The following is a 19619-nucleotide window of genomic DNA, read 5'->3' on the forward strand; positions in this document are numbered from 1 at the left end:
ATGTTGATGCGATATTTTGTTTGTATACATTTTGTCATTTAAATTTCATTCACTTACTGTCTGAAAAGGTGTTTAAAACAGTGTTAAGAAAAGGAAGAAATAAATATGTTACAATAAGGAACGCTATGGGTAAAATTTTATAAAAGTAAGCAAATGGGAATAGATTTTGTTTTTGTTTTCAACATATTATAAAAATATATATAAATACAGTGTTCCTTCACTTTATCGCGGTTCACCTTTGGTGAATTTGCTGTTTCGCAGAAGTTTTTTAGTAGTAGTAGTAGTAGTACTTTATTAATCCCACAGCAGGGAAATTCATCTGTTACCGCAGCAAGCAAGATACACAAGTATTTACACAAGTCAAGAATGCATAGTCATAGACAATGCATGCAATGCATAGACATATTGAAATACAAAATGGTTCAGGTGTTGTAGAGCCTGATAGCGGTCGGTATGAAGGACCTGCGGAACCTCTCCTTCTTACACCGTGGGTGTAACAGTCTGCTGCTGAAGGAGCTGCTAAGGGAAACAACAGTGTCATGTAGGGGGTGAGAGGTGTTGTCCATGATGGATGTCAGCTTAGCCAACATCCTTCTCTCCCCCACTTCCTCCACGGAGTCCAAAGGACCGTCCAGGACTCCTGGATCAGCTCTCCTGATCAGTCTATTTATCCTGCTCCTGTCCCTGTCCGTCCGGCCCCTCTCCAGCAGCCCACAGCATAGAAGATGGCTGAGGCCACCACAGAGTCATAGAAGGTCCGTAAGAGAGTCCTGCACACACCAAAGGACCTCAGTCTCCTCAGCAGGTGGAGGCGACTCTGGCCCTTCTTGTAGAGGGCGTGGGTGTTGACCAGTCCAGTTTGTTGGTAAGGTGAACACCCAGGAATTTGTAGCTGTCTACCAACTCTATGTCCGCTCCCTGGATGTTCACCGGTGTGAAGTGGGATGTTTTCCTCTGGAAGTTAATGATGATCTCCTTTGTCTTGCTGGTGTTGAGTTGCAGCTGGTTAAGCTCACTCCAGCTGACAAAGTCCCTGATGACCGTCCTCTATTCCAGATCATTCCCCTCTGAAACACAACCCACAATGGCTGTGTCATCGGAGAACTTCTGGATGTGACACTGTGGGGAGTTGTGTGTGAAGTCTGAGGTGTAGAGGGTGAAGAGGAAAGGGGAGAGCACCGTACCCTGAGGGGCACCTGTGCTGCAGAGTACCATGTCAGACACACAGTGACGGAGCCTCACATACTGTGGTCTGTTGCTTCTTTTTTTTATTACAGCGTATGAACGCTGTTACAGGCAGGGCCTGGCCCTTTAAGAAGAATTGCATTGTTGGAAGTTGAGTGTCTCTCTTCCCTCGCTCGGCTGTCTGCACCGCCCATTGTTTTCTGCGTCCCGATTGGCTGTAGACCATTGTCAATCAATCTCCTTTGTGCCATCCTGCGTGTCTCCTGTGTCATCGCTAGCTAGCTAGCTTGTAAAGAATCTTTGGTTCAAAGGACTGCCGCAGTATGTTTTAATAAGGATACAAAAATGCTGCAGTACAGCGGAACGGTGCCAGGACGAAAAAGCACAGTCACAGGAGCAAAAATATGCGCGAGTGACTTAACAATTTCTTTTGTCCTATTGATCTTTATAAAATTCAAACGAAGGTTTGAACTTCTTTGAGAGTGTTTAAACAAGAGATAAATGTGATGAGAAAGTGTATATGTTGGGAACCTATCCCCGCGATACACGAGGAAACATTGTGAATAAATAGATAAGTGGGGGCATTGAGTAAGGATAAGTTAAGGCATAAATATTCACAATGAATATGTCAAGATCCGCAGGACAGCAATTGCCACTTCCTGTTCTGCATTTTTATTTTGAATGTATTTCCTGCCAGGGGTAATGTGCAGTTGCTTTACCCCAGTGGAGTTGTGTGTTGCAGCTGCCTTCAATTATTGTAAAATCAGTGGGGTTCATAAGCCCAGCATAGTCATGTGGACTTTGCTGGTTTATTGTTGTTACGGTTTTTTTCACATAGATCAGTAATTCTCAACTGGTGGGTTGCTACCTTTCAGTGGGTCACCGGTCTTGCCAAGGAAATTGTATAATGACCCGATGTCCTTGAAGGCACCTCGCGTCTGTGCTAATTGCTTGCTCCGCCACCGTGAGATGCGTGACGTGTTTATGGGCGACGTGGCCAAGCTTGAACGGAAGGGGAAGGACATGGAGTGTAAACTTAATGTGCCGTTTGTCCGATACACAGCTAGATCGCCTTTATAATTGCTAGGGAAGAGCGCCCTACAAAGAGACAAGCGTCTCACCACTCCAACTCATGTTCTCATGTTTTAGTTCTAAAAATCTCCACAATTTGGGTCGCCGCTTGTCATTGAGGGTTGATGGTGGGTCCTGCTACCAAACCAGTTGAGAACCACCGACCTAGATGTTGTGTCTTACCTGCTGCGAATCTTCAAGTCTTACCGGTTTATGTTTTCACTTTTTGGTCTGTCTCTTTCTGTTACCTTTTCTCTACATAACTGTGCGTTCATGCACCTGCTCGTGCTTTATTAAAGACTCTTTTCTGCAAGTTGCTGCTGTCTCTGCCTTTGCCATTGACAGCTCCTAAAAAAGAAATACTGCAGTAAAAGGTTTGACTGAATTACACGATTCATGAGTAATTTCTGGATATGCAGTGGTGTGAAAAAGTGTTTGCCCCCTTCCTTATTTCTTATTCTTTTGCATGTTTGCCACACTTTAAATGTTTTTGATCATCAAAGAAATTTAAATATTAGTCAATGACAACACAATGACACCCTTAGCAGCAAAAACTACTATCAAGCGTTTGCGATAACTTGCAATGAGTCTCTTACAGCGCTGTGGAGGAATTTTGGCCACCTCCTCTTTCCAGAATTGTTGTAATTCAGCCACATTGGAGGGTTTTCCAGCATGAACCGCCTTTTTAAGGTCCTGCCACAGCATCTCAATAGGATTCAGGTCAGGACTTTGACTAGGCCACTCCAAAGTCTTCAATTTGTTTTTCTACAGCGATTCAGAGGTGGACTTGCTGGTGTGTTTTGGATCATTGTCCTGCTGCAGAACCCAATTTGGTTTCAGCTTGAGGTCACCAACAGATGGCCGGACATTCTCCTTCAGGATTTGTTGGTAGACAGCAGAATTCATGGTTCCATTTATCACAGCAAGTCTTCCAGGTCCTGAAACAGCACAACACCTCCAGACCATCACACTACCACCACCATATTTTACTGTTGGTATGATGTTCTTTTTCTGAAATGCGGCTTTACTTTTACGCTAGATGTAATGGGACACACACCTTCCACAAAGTTCAACTTTTGTCTCATCAGACCACAGTGTATTTTCCCAAAGGTCTTGAGGATCATCAAGATGTTTTCTGGCAAAAGACAAGCCTTAATGTTCTTTTTGTTCAGTAGTGGTTTTCGTCTTGGAACTCTGCCATGCAGGCCGTTTTTGCCCAGTGACTTTCTTCTGGTGGAGTCATAATCAGTGACCTTAACTGAGGCAAGTGAGGCCTGCAGTTTGGATGATGTTGTGGGGTCTTTTGTGACCTGTTGGATCTGTCGTCGCTGTGCTTTTGGGGTAATTTTGGTTGGCTGGTCACTCTTGGGAAGGTTCATCACTGTTCCAATGGCTCTCACTGTAGTTGGCTGGAGTCCCAAAGCTTTAGAAATGGCTTTATAACATTTTCCAGACTGACAGAGCGCAATTAATCTCTGGTAATTTGTTGTAACGAGTGTGTTTGTGTGTGTGTGTGTGTGTGTGTGTGTGTGTGTGTGTGTTTTTTCCGCCTGCAGAAAGCGCCATCAAACCACTTTCTGTTACCGTAAAAACAGTATACTGTATCTCACATCTTCTTTTTCTTTTTCTGCAGCTGTGTGTAGTGGTGAACGACCTTGAATACTTGCGGTCTGTCCTGGCGCGGCTTCCCACACAGCTCAACTGGGCTGGGCTTCGAGAGCGCACACATCACGTCATCGGGGAAAATCAGTTCCAGAACACACTGCCAGCGCAGGTGCAGCAAGCTCAGGGCATCCTCGACCGAGAGATCCGCTCAGCATTGGACACTTTGGGTAAAAAGGTGTGTAGAAGAAGTACTGTATAACATCCTCGAACGCCCGTGCACTGCAATCTAATGCCATCCAGTCTTTGCTTTTTTTTCCCCCCATTTTCCATCTTTTTTTCCATTTTCCCCCCTGTTGTTTTTTAAAAAAAATTCCAAATGTGTACATTTTCTTCTTGAAATATGATGACTTTATTCCCATAATATTAGAACTTTTCCTCCAACCTAATTTTCCAAAACTTACAACTTTATTTTGTTTTGTTTGTTTCTCATAATATTAGGACTAAAAAAAATGAGCATTTTTCTTTAGCATTTCAACTCTGTGCTACTAAAATGACTTTACTTTTCCTCATAATATTCAGAATTTATTCTGGTAAAATTGCAACTTTTTCTTGTTGAAATACGACTTTTTTCTTGCAAAAATTGCAGCTATTTTGTCTATTTTTGCTGTTGTTGTTTTTTAAAATTGTGCAACTATTTCAACTTTCTTCTTGTAAATTTTCTTCTCGTCATTACTACTTTATTCCCATAATATTACAACTTTTTTTGTATTTCTGTCATTATATTCCAACTTAACAAAAAAAATATTTTTTTAATATTTCAACTTTATGCTACTAAAATGAGGTTATTTGTGTAAAATTAAGAATTTTTCTCATTAGAATAAGCTTTTTCTCTTAATATTTCAATGTTACTCTTTTGTATTGCTGCTGATTTTTTTTTTTTTTTTTTAATATAATTTTTTATTGAGCACCGACAATGTATGTACATGAACTTACATGCAGTCATACAAACATACAGACAAGGGAAGACATTTTGGAACAGTGCTCAGGTTTTTTTCTTTTAACAATATAACATTCAGGCGGGACGCCTGTCATACCCTCCCCCTACCCATGAACAAAAGGGACACCTCCCAGTAAAAGGCAAATAGCAGGGAATCTCAGATACATTGAGAGAAGAAACGAGAGGAAAAAAAGAAAAAAAAAAACAGAAAGAAAACAACAAAAAAAAAATGGAGACAGACTGAATGCGTCTAAGTGATAAAAATGTGGATAAAAGATATCAATAATATCTGTACCATAAAGCTGCACACTCCTCACTGATTACATGAATTGACTTCACTTTATTACATGGGCCATCCAATCCTGTCAAGTGGGGATAGTTTGGAGCTTACGCAAGTATGTCAGTACTGGGTTCCAAACAGAAAAAAATTTGTCTCTACACCCCCGGAGTGAGTATTTTATTTTTTCTAACTCGATATACTGTATTAGGTCACTCATCCATAGAGACACTTTTGGTGGCTTGGTTGATTTCCAATGGAGTAATATCCTTCTGCGCGCAAGTAGTGTTGTAAAAGCGATTATGTTTTTGTGACTTCTCCTAATTGTAGGACAACTCTCGTCTACCACGCCAAATATGGCCACTGTGGCAGAGGGTTGAAAGTCAGTATGTAGGGCCTCTGACAGAGTTTTGAAGACCATGGACCAGTAGGGGGTTAAAGATGGGCAGGACCAAAACATGTGAGTTAAATGTGCAGGGGCCGTGTGGCATCTATTGCATCTTTCATTTATATTTGGGTATATTTTTGCTAGTCTCACTTTTGAGTAGTGACTGCGGTGCAGAACCTTAAATTGTATTATACTTAACCTTGCACAAGAAGTGCTATCGTTTACTCTTTGTAGTGCGTTGTTCCAGACATCCTCCTCCAAGATAACTCCCAGCTCGTTTTCCCAGTCTGTCCTTATTTTTTGAACAGTTATATCTTTAAGAGAAGCTATACACTCCTTAACTCTTGAAATAATTTTTTTAGGGTTTAGAGGACTTTCCAGAAGCTTGTCTAGCGCAGATACCGGCGATGCATATGGGAAATTCGGATCGCTACACTGAAGGAAGTGGCGAATCTGGAAGTACCGAAATAGGCTGGATCTAGGGAGGTTGAATTTAATTGATAAGTCTTCAAAGCTCGCAAAGGTACTATTTATATACAAGTCTTTAAAGCTGCAAATACCCTGTTCCCGCCAGCGAAAAAAAACTGAGTCCGATTGAGCTGGGGGAAAGAGGTGATTGTTAGTTATTGGACCAATATGGAGAAGGTTATTCAGGCCAAAATTCTTTCTAAGTTGGGACCATATTCTAAAAGTGTGTATTACGACTGGGTTGTTGGTGAAGTCTGAGATAGTAAGGGGGAGGCTTGAGGTCGCTAGGGCCTGGAGAGACGTAAAGACGCAAGATGAGGCCTCCAAACGACACCAGTCCGTGTCAGAAGTGTGAAACCAGTACATAATTTTTTGAACATTTGCGGACCAGTAGTAGTAACAAAAATTTGGAAGCGCCAGGCCACCTTTTAATTTGGGCCTTTGTAACAGTTCCAATCGTATTCTCGGCTTCCCACCGTCCCATATGAATGAGGTGAAGGCCTTGTCGATCATTTTAAAGAATGATTTGGGTAGATATATTGGTATACACTGAAATAGGTATAGAAATTTTGGCAACACGCTCATTTTAATACAATTGACTTTCCCTGCCAATGACAGGCGAAGTGATTTCCATCTTTTTAAGTCCGACTTAACTCTTTCAAGCAGAACGCAAAAGTTTTCCTGATAGAGTTCTTCTATGTCCCTTGTAATTTTGATGCCCAGATATTTAAAGCCCTTTCTGGATATCTGAAAGGGAAGGTCGCTGTCAGACAACAGGAGAGCCATAGCGTTTACCGGGTAACATTCACTCTTACTGAGATTCAATTTGTATCCTGAGAATGCACCAAATTTTCCCAAGGCGTGTACAATGTGAGGTACACTTGCAATGGGGTCTGACACATACAGCAACAGATCGTCCGCATACAAAGATATTCTATACTCCCGCCCACCTCTGTGAATTCCACACACTGATGGAAGCGACTTAAGTGCAATAGATAAAGGTTCAATAGCGAGAGCGAATAATAGTGGACTGATGGGGCATCCTTGACGGGTCCCTCTTGACAGTTGGAAATATTTAGATTGTTTGCCATTTGTAATTACGGAGGCTCTGGGTGAAGAGTATAGGAGTTTAATCCATGAAGTAAAATTAGGGCCAAATCCAAATTTTTCAAGACACGCGAACAAGTATTCCCACTCGACCCTATCAAAGGCTTTCTCTGCATCCAGCGAGATGACCACCTCAGGCAGCGTTTGGGACGTAGGAGAATGGATGATATTCAGGAGCCTGCGAATGTTTGTGAACGAGTGACGCCTTAAGATAAAACCGGTTTGATCTGTTGAGATCACATCATGCATTGTGTCTTCCAAGCGCAAGGCTAGAGCTTTAGCTAAAATTTTCACATCGCTGTTTAGAAGGGAAATGGGTCGATAAGATCCACATTCAGTGTTAATTTTATCTGGTTTTAACAAAAGGGTAATTGTAGCCTCAGTCAGTGTACGCGGGAGTGACCCAATGGAGAGGGAATCGTTAAACATATCAAGTAAGATTGGGGATAATTTTGCAGCAAATTTTTATAAAATTCAATTGGGTATCCGTCAGGGCCAGGCGTTTTACCATTTTGCAGTGACATTATTGCCTTAGAAATTTCTGCCTGTTTTAGTGGGAGCTCGGTCTCCATCCGATGTGTTGCACTAATTTTCGGTGTCTGGAGATTATTAAAGAATTGCTCTCTGTCAGTGCTGCCATTGGTACTTTCAGACGTGTACAATTTGGAATAAAACGAGGCAAATGTTTCATTGATTTCTTCAGGGTCAATAGTTAGTTCTCCGTTTGCTCTCTTTATTTGTGGAATTTGCTGAGATACTGAGCGACACTTGAGCTGCTGCGCCAAGAGGCGGCTTCCCTTATCACCGTGCTCATAAATAAATCCTCGTGATTTTAGCAGTAGACGTTCTGTTTTTTCAGTTGACAGTAAATTATATTGTATTTGTAGGTCCAGTTTCTTTTTATATAATTCAGGGGAGGGCGCAGTAGAGTACTGAGCATCCACTATGTTTATTGATTTAATAAGGTCCTCTTGTTTACCTCTATTCATCCTCTTCATTTTGGCCGAGTATGCAATAATATCCCCCCTAATTACTGCCTTTAGTGACTCCCACAACAGAGAGGGGGATATTCCATCTTTCTTATTAAATTCTAGAAAGTCATCAATTTTTTGGGATATCAAATCGCAAAAAGCTTTATCACCGAGCAGGATGTGATCCAATTTCCAGGGAGGACGTTCCATTTTATAAGGGGGGAAAGCAAAATCTAATAGTACTGGAGCGTGATCCGATTCTATTATAGTTGAATATTCAGCTTTTGTAATAAAGGGCAGGAAATTCCGATCAACGAAAAAATAGTCTATTCTACTATATGAATGGTGTACATGGGAAAAAAAAGAGAATGCCTTGCCTTGAGGAAATAGGAATCGCCATGGGTCAACATTCCCCATCTGGTCCATGAAGGCTGACAGCAACCTGGCCATTTTTGAAACATTTGTGGATTTGGGGTTGGAACGATCTAGCACAGGGTCTATTACACAGTTTAGGTCCCCCCCAAAGATGAGCTGTTGTGAATTTAGGCTCGGAATTAGTGAAATAACTTTCCCCATGAATTTATCATCGTCCCAATTTGGCGCATATATATTCAATAACACAACGGGCCTATGACAAAGGACCCCAGTAGCCATTATAAATCTCCCTTGTGGATCCCGGGTAATATTAGTTAAGTTAAATTGGATTCTTTTATGTATCAATATGGCGGTACCGCGAGATCTGGAATCAAGGTCTGAGTGGAACACTTGAACTACCCAACCTTTTTTTAGCTTGTTTTGATCCTTCACCAAAAGGTGTGTTTCCTGGAGGAATGCAATATCACATGTTAAATGCTTCAGATGATGAAATATCCTGGCTCTTTTAACAGGTCCATTCAGTCCCTTGACATTCCAGCTAATGAATCGTATAGCCATCTTGTTAATGTTCCCACTGTCTTCCATGAGGATCTAAGTAAACAACAAAAGTTGTGAATACAGAAAACAGAAGAGTAGCATTTCAGAATGTCCAGTCCCCTTCTTCATCCTCTTCTCCTCCCTGCACTCCCATCTCCCTCTGAAACAAACAAAAGGAGGCGCAGCTCGCCAGGATCTGGGGGTGTCCCTTCCCATAACACTATCCCATTCCCTCCCCCCCCCCCCCAAAAAAAAATACAGAAGTGAAACTATGCCTATACTTAACACTCTCCCTGAGGTAAGCTGCAGGCTAAACGTTGCACTCCTAGACTTCTTGTCTGACACTTGTATGCGATTTGGCCGTGAAGGCTCCCAGCAGCGTGAAAAAATAATACTAAAACACTTTCAACGTTAAGATACACTGATATGATATGGCTTATGCTGAACGAATGGCTGCAGCAAAAGTAAACTATATATTACAAAAACTATTGGTGTAAATGCAATAAAACATTGAATTAACCATACTTCTTGCTAGCAGCCTATGGGGGTGGTGTAGCCCCCTCAAACCAAACAGCAAACATTGCTAACTATATAATTGCTATATGCAATGTTCTTAGTTTTGCACTTTGCCAAACCTCTGGTCATAGAACTTCTGGGCTTCATCAGGCGAGTTGCAGATGAGCACGTCGTCTCCATGTGCGATGCGCAGCCGGGCGGGATACAGCATGCGGAACTTGACGTTCTTCTGGTACAGGGCTCGCTTGATGGTGTTAAATGTTGCTCTCTTTTTGGCGAGTGATGTGCTGACATCTTGGTAAATACGCAGAGTGGCATCACGGTATTTGACATCGTGGTTCCGAGCCCAGCGCAGCGCCGCCTCTTTCTGCTGAAACCTGGAGAAGCATATCAAAAACGTGCGTGGAGTTTCCGTCCGGCCGGATCTGAAGGTCGGGGTCCGATGAGCCCGCTCTAGTTCGGGTGGCGTGGAGAAGACATCTGGGCCCATCACGGTCATCAGCAGCTCAGACGCGAACTTAAGTGGATCTTTGCTGTCCTCACTACCTTCAGGGATGTTCAAGATACGGAGATTAACTCTTCGGGACTGGTTCTCCAAGTCATCAAGCCGGTCCAAAAGCAGTTGATTCTGCTTCCGAAGCGTTTCGATGTCGGACTCTGCTGAGGTTAGCCGCTCAAAGTTATCGCCGGCAATAGTTTCCACGGAGGTAAGGCGGCCCTTAAGTGAGTTCACTGCTAGCTGCAGTGAATCCAATGAGGCTTGTAGTGGCTTGATGGCTTCTTGGATCAGCGTAGATACATCTTCCTTGATGGAGGTCCTCTGCTTAGCGAACTCTGCCGACAGCTGGTCCCTAACTATCAGCATAGCCGAAGTGGGCTCTTCTTGGCTAGTCGTCATGTTGCTAGCTGTAAACGAAGCTAGCTTCTGTGCGGCCCGAGTGGCTGGTGTTTGAGCGCTGTTTGACGATTTACTGCTCTTTGAGTTACTCATTTTGCAAAAAAATAGTAGCGAGTATATCTAGTAATAATAAAAGTGTAAAATTTTCAAGGAAAAAGTTCGTCCAATATAAGAAAAAAAGAAAGTGAGCCGGGAGCCTTCACTCACACGTCCTCTCACTACATGACACCGGAAGTCTCTGATTTTTTTTTATATATATTTTTTTAATCCAATAATAGGTGCATACTATGTCTGGTAGTTATTTAATGTGGTTTGGTAATCGTAGTATAGTCAAACCTCGGTTTATGAACATTTTCACCAAAATTGAGCCTTGTTTTTGTACACTGTCTCGGTTTTTGTACAATACAAACTAGCCCCGTACTTTATCGTTGTGCGGAATCGAGTGCCCACAGAAAGCACCCTATGCTTTGCTGACTCACTGTCACATTTTTTTGTACTGCAAAATAACCCATCATGGGGCCAAAGAAAGTTGCGAGTGCCAACAATTTGATAGGGACAGTAAAAAACGCTACTGAATTCTAGAAAAAACTTGACACAAAGTATGAAGATGGTGGCCGATCTTGCCAGGATGTGCAGGAAGTCCTTCCATTTGTTATTTATAATTATTTTTCTTTTTTTTGTATGTAAAGCCATAATTATTCTACATCCATCCATCCATCTTCTACCGCTTATCCGAGATTGTGTCGCGGGGCAACAGCCTAAGCAGGGAGGCTCAGATTTTCCTCTCCCCGGCCACTACGTCCAGCTCCTCCCAGCGGATCCCGAGGCGTTCCCAGGCCATTTGGGAAACATAGTCTCTCCAACGTGTCCTGGGTATTCGCCGAGGCCTTCTACCGGTCGGACTTGCCCTGAACACCTCCCCAGGGAGGCGTCCAGGAGGCATCCTGACCAGATGCCCAAGCCACCTCATCTGGCTCTTCTCAATGTGGAGGAGTAGCGGTTCTACTCCGAGTCTCTCCCGGATGACAGTGCTTCTGACCTTATCTTTAAGGGAGAGCCCAGCCACCCTACGGAGAAAACTCATTTAGGCCGCTTGTACCCGCGATTTTGTCCTTTCGGTCATTACCCAAAGCTCATGACCATAGGTGAGGGTAGGAACGTAGATTGACCGGTAAATTGAGAGCTTTGCCTTTTGGCTTAGCTCTTTCTTCACCACAACAGACCGATATAGAGTCCGCATCACTGCAGACGCCGCACCAATTCGCTTATCGATCTCGCGTTCCATCCTTCCCTCACTCGTGAATAAGACCCCAAGGTACCTAAACTCCTCCACTTGGGGCAGGATCTCGTCCTCGACCTGGAGATGGCATTCCACCCTTTTCCGGGCGAGAACCATGGACTCGGACTTGGAGGTGCTGATTTTGATCCCGGCTGCTTCACACTCGGCTGCGAACCGATCCAGTGAAAGTTGAAGTTCACGGCTTGATGAAGCCAGCAGGACCACATCATCTGCAAAAAGCAGAGACTCAATCCTGCAGCCACCAAATCGGAACCCCTCAACGCCCTGGCTGCGCCTAGAAATTCTGTCCATAAAAATAATGAACAAAATTGGTGACAAAGGGCAGCCCTGTCGGAGTCCAACCTTCACTGGAAACAGGTCCGACTTACTGCTGGCAATGCGAACCAAACTCTGGCACCGGTCATACAGGGAATGAACAGCTTGAATTAGCTGGTCCGATAACCCATACTCCTGGAGTACTACCCACAGAATTGCTCGAGGAACACGGTTTAATGCCTTCTCCAAGTCCACAAAACACATGTAGACTGGTTGGGCAAACTCCCATGCACCCTCAAGGACCCTGCCCAAAGTGTAGAGCTGGTCCACAGTTCCACGACCAGGACAAAAACCACACTGCTCCTCCTGAATCCGAGATTCAACTATCCGACGGATCCTCCTCTGCAGAACCCCTGAATAGAACTTACCAGGGAGGCTGAGGAGTGTGATTCCACGATAGGTGGAACACACCCTCCGGTCCCCCTTCTTAAAAAGGGGAACCACCACCCCGGTCTGCCAATCCAGAGGTACTGCCCCCGATGTCCACGCGATGCTGCAGAGTCGTGTCAACCAAGACATGCCTACAGCATCCATGGCCTTAAAGAACTACGGGCGGATCTCATCCACCCCCGGGGCCCTGCCATCGAGGAGCTTTTTGACAACCTCAGCAACCTCAGCCCCAGAGATAGGAGAGCCCACCGTGGAGTCCCCATGCTCTGCTTCCTCATGGGAAGACGTGACGGTGGGATTGAGGAGGTCTTCGAAGTATTCTTTCCACCGATCCACAACATCCCGAGTCGAGGTCAGCAGCACACCATCCCCACCATACACGGTGTTGACTGTGCACTGCTTCCCCCTCCTAAGACGCCGAATGGTGGTCCAGAATCTCTTCGAAGCCGTCCGGAAGTTGTTCTCCATGGCTTCTCCGAACTCCTCCCATGTCCGAGTTTTTGCCTCAGCGACTGCCAGAGCCGCAGACCGCTTGGCCTGCCGATACCTGTCAGCTGCTTCCGGAGTCCCATGAGCCAAAAAGGCCCAATCGGACTCCTTCTTCATCTTGACGGCATCCCTCACCACTGGTGTCCACCAACGGGTTCTGGGATTACCGCCACGACAGGCACCGACCACCTTACGGCCACAGCTCCGATCAGCTGCCTCGACAATAGAGGCATGGAACATGGCCCATTCAGACTCAATGTCCGCCACCTCCCTCGGAACATGGTCGAAGATCTCCCGGAGGTGGGAGTTGAAACTCCTTCTGACAGGGGACTCTGCCAGTTGTTCCCAGCAGACCCTCACAATACGTTTGGGCCTGCCAGGTCTGACCGGCATCCTCCCCCACCATCCGAGCCAACTTACCACCAGGTGGTGATCAGTTGACAGCTCTGCCCCTCTCTTCACCCGAGTGTCCAAAACATATGGCTGCAAGTCCGATGATACGACCACAAAGTCAATCATGGAAGTGCGGTCTAGGGTGTCCTGGTGCCAAGTGCACATGTGGACACCCTTATGCTTGAACATTGTGTTTGTTATCAACAATCTGTGACGAGCACAGAAGTCCAATAACAAAACACCGCTCGGGTTCAGATCAGGGGGGCCGTTCCTCCCAATCACACCTCTCCAGGTCTCACTGTCGCTGCCAACGTGAGCGTTGAAGTCCCCCAGCAGAAAAAGCGAATCGCCTGAGGGAGCACTCTCTAGTACTTCCTCTAGAGACTCCAAAAAGGGTGGGTATTCTGAACTGCTGTTTGACGCATAAGGACAAACAACAGTCAGGACCCGTCCCCCCACTCGAAGGCGGAGGGAAACTACCCTCTCGTTCACCGGGTTAAACTCCAACATACAGGCCACAAGCCGGGGCGCAACAAGAATTGCCACCCCTGCCCGTCGCCTCTCACTGCTGGCAATGCCAGAGTGGAACAAGAGGTGACATTCCATGTCCTAACAGCTAGTTTCTGTAGCTGAGGATCGGACCGCCAAGGTCCCCGCCTTCGGCTGCCACCCAGCTCACTCTGCACCCGACCCCTTTGTCCCCTCCCATGAGCGGTTAGCTCATGGGAGGGGGGACCCATGTCGTCTCTTCGGGCTGTGCCCGGCCGGGCCCCATGGGCGTAGGCCCGGCCACCAGACGCTCGCCATCGTGCCCCTCCTCCAGGCCTGGCTCCAGAGGGGGGCCCCGGTGACCCGCGTCCGGGCAAGGGAAAACGTGGTCCAATGTTTTTAGTCATCATAAAGGTCTATTGAGCCACTCTTTGTCTTGTACCTCACCTAGGACCTGTTTGTCGTGGGTGACCCTACCAGGGGCATAGAAACCCCTGACAACTTAGCTCCTAGGATCATCGGGACACGCAAACTCCTCCACCATGATAAGGTGGTAGCTCAGGGAGGAGCATAATTATTCTATAATTCATAATTATTATTAATTGGAGTTACATGATTTCCTACATCCCAAATATCTGTATTCATTCCAATGTCTTTTCAGTTGAACACAGACATTGAGACCCATGTCAGAGGCATGACAAGCAGGTGGAGGATTCCGTCCAAATCCACAGAAGAAGTAAGTGCCCACCACTGTGTCTATCACAATCATAACCCGTGTGTCATCCTTACTATATTTGCCACTTGCCATTCAGGCTGCAGGCCCCCTCATGCGCTATCTGGAACAAGAGCTGCATTACATGAATGAAAATTTGGTTCAAGAAAACTTCAACAGGTGAAGAGCCCGAAAAGAACACTGTTGACAAAGTTAGCGTCTAAGCCCTTGTCTCTCGCACGCAGTCTCCTTACTCCTTTATGGAACAACTCGGTGAAGATCCTCCACCAGATGGCAAATGAGCACGTGCAGCAAGAAGGGCTGATGGTGTTCTCTCAAAGGCTGCTCTACATACTTGAGGTGGGTGCCGTTCACGCAACTATAAATCTAGCTATAGTTTTTATAAGCTGCATCTGTTTTAATATGTCAAAATGAATGCTGTAGAAAACTGTTCATGAGCATAGCAAAGCTAGCGTTGGCCAAAGACATGCCTGCGGCCATTTGCGGCCTGCGGCACATTCTAAAAATATAATTTAGCAATAAAACTTAAAAATTTTTTTTTAAAAACCCAGCAAAAAGCAAAAAATCTTTAGTAATTTTACAAGACATTAAGAGAAAAAAGTTGGAATCTATCGAAAAAAGTTGAGAATAACATAATATGAGGAAAAATGTTTGTTTTAGATGTGTTTTAGATTTTAATATTAAAGAGAGATGTTTTTTTAAAGCTGCATTATGAAAAACAAAGAAAACAACCAATAAAGTTGTAATATGTGGAGATACAGTATGCTAAGAAGTGATATATATTTCATGAAAAAAAGCATCTCAGCTTTATGATATTGCTGAAAAAGCCTATTATTAGTATGAACTTCCGTCTTTGCTCTTTTTTTCCCATTTTTGCAGTATTTTTTTTTTCAAATATTTCAACAATCTTCTTAAATAATCTTAGTCAATTTTCTCTTCATAATTCTGACTTTCTTCCTATGATATTAGATCTTTTTACCCAACCTCTCTGTGTGGAGTTTGCATGTTCTCCCAGTGTGTGCGTGAGTTTTCTCCAGGCACTCTGGTTTCCTCCCACATTCCAAAAACATGCATGTTATGTTCATTTAGACTCTAAATTGTCCATAGGTATGATTGTGAGTGTGAATGGTTGTTTGTCTATATGTGCCTTGTGATTGGCTGGCGACCAGTCCAGGGTGTACCCCGCCTCTCGCCCAGAGTCGGCTGGGATAGGCTCCAGCATACCCCCGCGACCCTAATGAAGATATGTGGCATAGAAAATAAATGAATGAATCGTTTTTAAAAAATTACTACTTTGTTTCTCATGATATTCCGACTTTAAAAAATAACGTTTTCTTTAATATTCCTAGTTTATGCTACTAAAATGACATTATTTTTCCTCATAATATTACGAGTTTATTCTCATAAAATTGCAGCTGTTTTTTACATTTCTACCGTTGTTGTTTTTTTCATTCTTCTATCTTTCAACTTTGTTCATGGACATTTTCTATTTACATTTATGACTTCCATCCATCCATTTTCTATGCCGCTTATCCTCACTAGGGTCGCGGGGGTATGCTGGAGCTTATCCCAGCTGACTTTGGTCGAGAGGCGGCCAATCGCAGGGCACATATAGACAAACAACCATTCACATTCCCAGCGCCAGTTAACGTAACATGCATGTTTTTGGAATGTGGGAGGAAACCGGAGTACCCGGAGAAAACCCACGCACGCAACGGGAGAACATGCAAACTCCACACAGAGATGCCCAAGCGCAGATTTGAGCCTCGGTCTTCCCGATGACCTGACTGTGTGGCCATCATGCGTTCCTTAATTATGACAATATTACAATTTCAAAAAACCCAACATATTTTTACTTCTAATATATCAACTTCATGCTACTGAAACGACATTATTTTTCCACTTGTTGTCTAATAAATGGAAGTCAAGCGATACTGCAAGTTTTGGCACCAAAATTAAATACAGAGCCTGATACAAATACGGATAGGATTTTACTTGAAATCTTTCAAGATTATTAATCATGTTCAATCCAGTGCCTAGAGCAGTGCTTCCATGGTGAAGGTAATGGACTTCCACTGAAGATGCTCCATTCCGAAGAGTACAAGGTGAGCTTTCCTCACACAAACACTGTGATTCAACCGCCATAAACACAATTTAGACGTTTCTTTGGGCTCCAGACGCTCAAAGCCCACCTGACTCATCACTCGCTGAATAGCCGCCAGCTTGTGGAAAAGTTCCTGGAAAGAAAAATATGGGAGCAGGTGAGATGTGTCCAAAAAGCTTTCATTTGGAGAAACATTATATGCATTCTTCAGTCTGTTTCTGTCTCTGCAGAGAGTGGTTGGCATTGAGAAATATGGCGCAGTCACCCTTCTCACCTCCTACAGGAGATCTGATCAAAGACTCCGAGTTGAAGTGCTGAACGCTGTCAGCCTTCTGCCAATGGACTTGAACGGTGAGCTTAAATGAAGGACTAACATGAACATAAAGTACTGTTCAAATGTCTGAGGAATCCTTAGCTTTGTAATAATGGACGCACCCATAAAAATGCCTATTTTTGACACTATAAGCCCTTTAATATGCCTCACACGCTTATTAAGTGCATATTGAATGATAAAGTCTATAGGTATTCACCACTAATGAATGATAATGAAGGATGATGGACTGGAGACCACATGGAATCAGAGTCACGGTCTAGCCTTTAATCTGGTGGTCAGGCTACCGTGATAATGCAGGTGTTGCTCCAGTGCCACATCTACATTATCCGCACTGCTTGTCCGTTGTCATTCCAGTAACGATTTACCATCACGTATTCAATTGTGTTACAAAGTCGACTGTGGAAAGCTCGTGCTGCCGCAGCCATACAGGACAACATCATCTTACACCTATGCCACATTGTATGCTGTAGTAATATGCTGCAAATTTTTGCTTTATTATGATGTATTTATAAACAGCAACCCACTTAGGGTGAGTGAGATGTATTTTATGCAAAAAAAAGCCTTTTTTTTTAAAGAAAAAGCACAAATGGGCGGGTTTTACGACAAATAAAAAAGTATTTTTTTATTATAAATCAGCGAATATGCAGGGCTGCAAAGGCTGAATCACAAATAGGAGTGGATCCAGTGTACACAGTATTTAACTCTCCATGTCTTTGTTAGAATACAAACAATACAAAATGTGACCTTGCCTCAGATAAGGGATTCTCCAGTCATCTCAACCAGAGACCCACATTTTCCAATGCTCATCATGCCATGACCTATTTTCATTAACGTCATTTTTATTTTTATTTGTATTTATATTTTTATTTTTACACTTTTATTTAAGTCTTTTTTTTGTATTGATTTTTTTTTTACACTTACAGTGATGTGAAAAAGTGTTTGCCCACTTCCTGATTTCTTATTTTTTTGCATGTTTGTCACACAGAAATGTTTCAGATCATCAAAAAAAATTAAATATTAGTGACAACACAACTTCAACACAAAAAAACATAAGTAGCAGTTTTTAAATTAAACGTTATATTATTAAGGGAGAAAAAAATCCTGTTTGAAAAAGTGCTTGCCCCCTAAACCTAATAAGTGTTGGGCCACCCTTAGCAGCAACAACTGCAATCAAGCGTCTGTGATAACTTGCAATGAGTGTCTTACAGCGCTGTGGAGGAATTTTGGCCCACTCATCTTTGCAGAATTGTTGTAATTCAGTCACATTGGAGGGTTTTTCAGCATGAAGCGCCTTTTTAAGGTCATGCCACAGCATCTCAATAGGATTCAGGTCAGGACTTTGACTAGGCCACTCCAAAGTCTTCATTTTGTTTTTCTTCAGCCATTCAGAGGTGGACTTGCTGGTGTGTTTTGGATCATTGTCCTGCTGCAGAACCCTAGTTGGTTTCAGCTTGAGGTCACAAAACAGATGGCCGGACATTCTCCTTCAGGATTTTTTGGTAGACAGCAGAATTCACGGTTCCATTTATCACAGCAAGTCTTCCAGGGCCTGAAGCAGCAAAGCAGCCCCAGACCATCACACTACCACCACCATATTTTACTGTTGGTATGATGTTCTTTTTCTGAAATGCAGTGTTACTTTTACGCCAGATGTAATGGGACACACACCTTCCACAAAGTTCAACTTTTGTCTGTCAGACCACAGAGTATTTTCCCAAAGGTCTTGGGGATCATCAAGATGTTTTCTGGCAAAATTAAGACAAGCCTTAATTTTCTTTTTGTTCAGCAGCGGTTCTTGTCTTGGAACTCTGCCATGCAGGCCGTTTTTTCCCAGTGTCTTTCTTATGGTGGAGTCATGAACACTGACCTTAACTGAGGCAAGTGTGGCCTGCAGTTCTTTGGATGTTGTTGTGGGGTCTTTTGTGACCTCTTGGATGAGTCGGATGAGGTTCACCACTGTTTCATGTTTTCACAATGTGTGGATAATGACTCTCACTGTGGTGTGCTCGAGGCCAAAAGCTTCAAAAATTGCTTGATAACCTTTTCTGACTAATAGATCTCAATAACAGGAGGGGGCAATCACTTTTTTAGCACAGGGTCATGTAGGTTTGGATTTTTTCTCTACCTTAATAATAAAAAGTTTAATAAAAAAAAACTGCATTTTGTGTTCAGTTGTGTTGTCATTGACTAATATTTAAATTTCATACCACTGTATATTGAAGTAATTTTTAATTTGTATTTATCCATATTTTTAAACTTTTATTTAAAAAGTTTATTCATTTATTATTATTATTACATTCGCGGAAGTAAGCAAAGGTAAAATCTGACGCTGTGTGTGCACGCTTGATTAGGAGAGTCCGTGGAGACATCCGTGAAAACGCTGCTTTTTCATATGATATCGGGTGCATTTTCATTCGTATATATGTTTGTTAGGTAGGTCACTTCTTCCTCTTCAGTTTCGTGTCGGATTTATACTGAGTGTTGGACCACCTCTCGTCGTACGAGTGCTTTGAAAGTTAAGTCCAACTTTAAGCCGTTCAAACTCGTGGATCTGAGCTTCAGGACAAGAAAAATGGTATGTGGGTTGTAAATTAACTTGAATATCTATTTGCTGATGAAATGTCATTAAAATGTGATGGTGCGAAATATGTTCATTTTGGTCCGGAATTACTGTGTA

At 43.4% G+C, this 19619-nt stretch overlaps 1 protein-coding gene across 5 annotated transcripts in view; it reads left to right on the forward strand.

Moving 5' to 3' along the window:
* unc13d (unc-13 homolog D (C. elegans)) overlaps positions 1 to 19619 on the forward strand; it is a 57186-nt gene that overhangs the window by 33920 nt on the left and 3647 nt on the right. For all 5 annotated transcript variants that reach the window (XM_054767267.1, XM_054767266.1, XM_054767268.1 and 2 more), the window contains 7 exons: positions 3890 to 4096; positions 14433 to 14507; positions 14584 to 14663; positions 14729 to 14843; positions 16538 to 16609; positions 16682 to 16765; positions 16839 to 16959. In XM_054767267.1, coding sequence (XP_054623242.1) covers positions 3890 to 4096; positions 14433 to 14507; positions 14584 to 14663; positions 14729 to 14843; positions 16538 to 16609; positions 16682 to 16765; positions 16839 to 16959 — 754 coding nt within the window. The remainder of the gene's footprint in view (positions 1 to 3889; positions 4097 to 14432; positions 14508 to 14583; positions 14664 to 14728; positions 14844 to 16537; positions 16610 to 16681; positions 16766 to 16838; positions 16960 to 19619) is intronic.

The sequence above is a fragment of the Dunckerocampus dactyliophorus genome, chromosome 2 (assembly GCF_027744805.1).
Source record: "Dunckerocampus dactyliophorus isolate RoL2022-P2 chromosome 2, RoL_Ddac_1.1, whole genome shotgun sequence".
NCBI lineage: Eukaryota > Metazoa > Chordata > Actinopteri > Syngnathiformes > Syngnathidae > Dunckerocampus > Dunckerocampus dactyliophorus.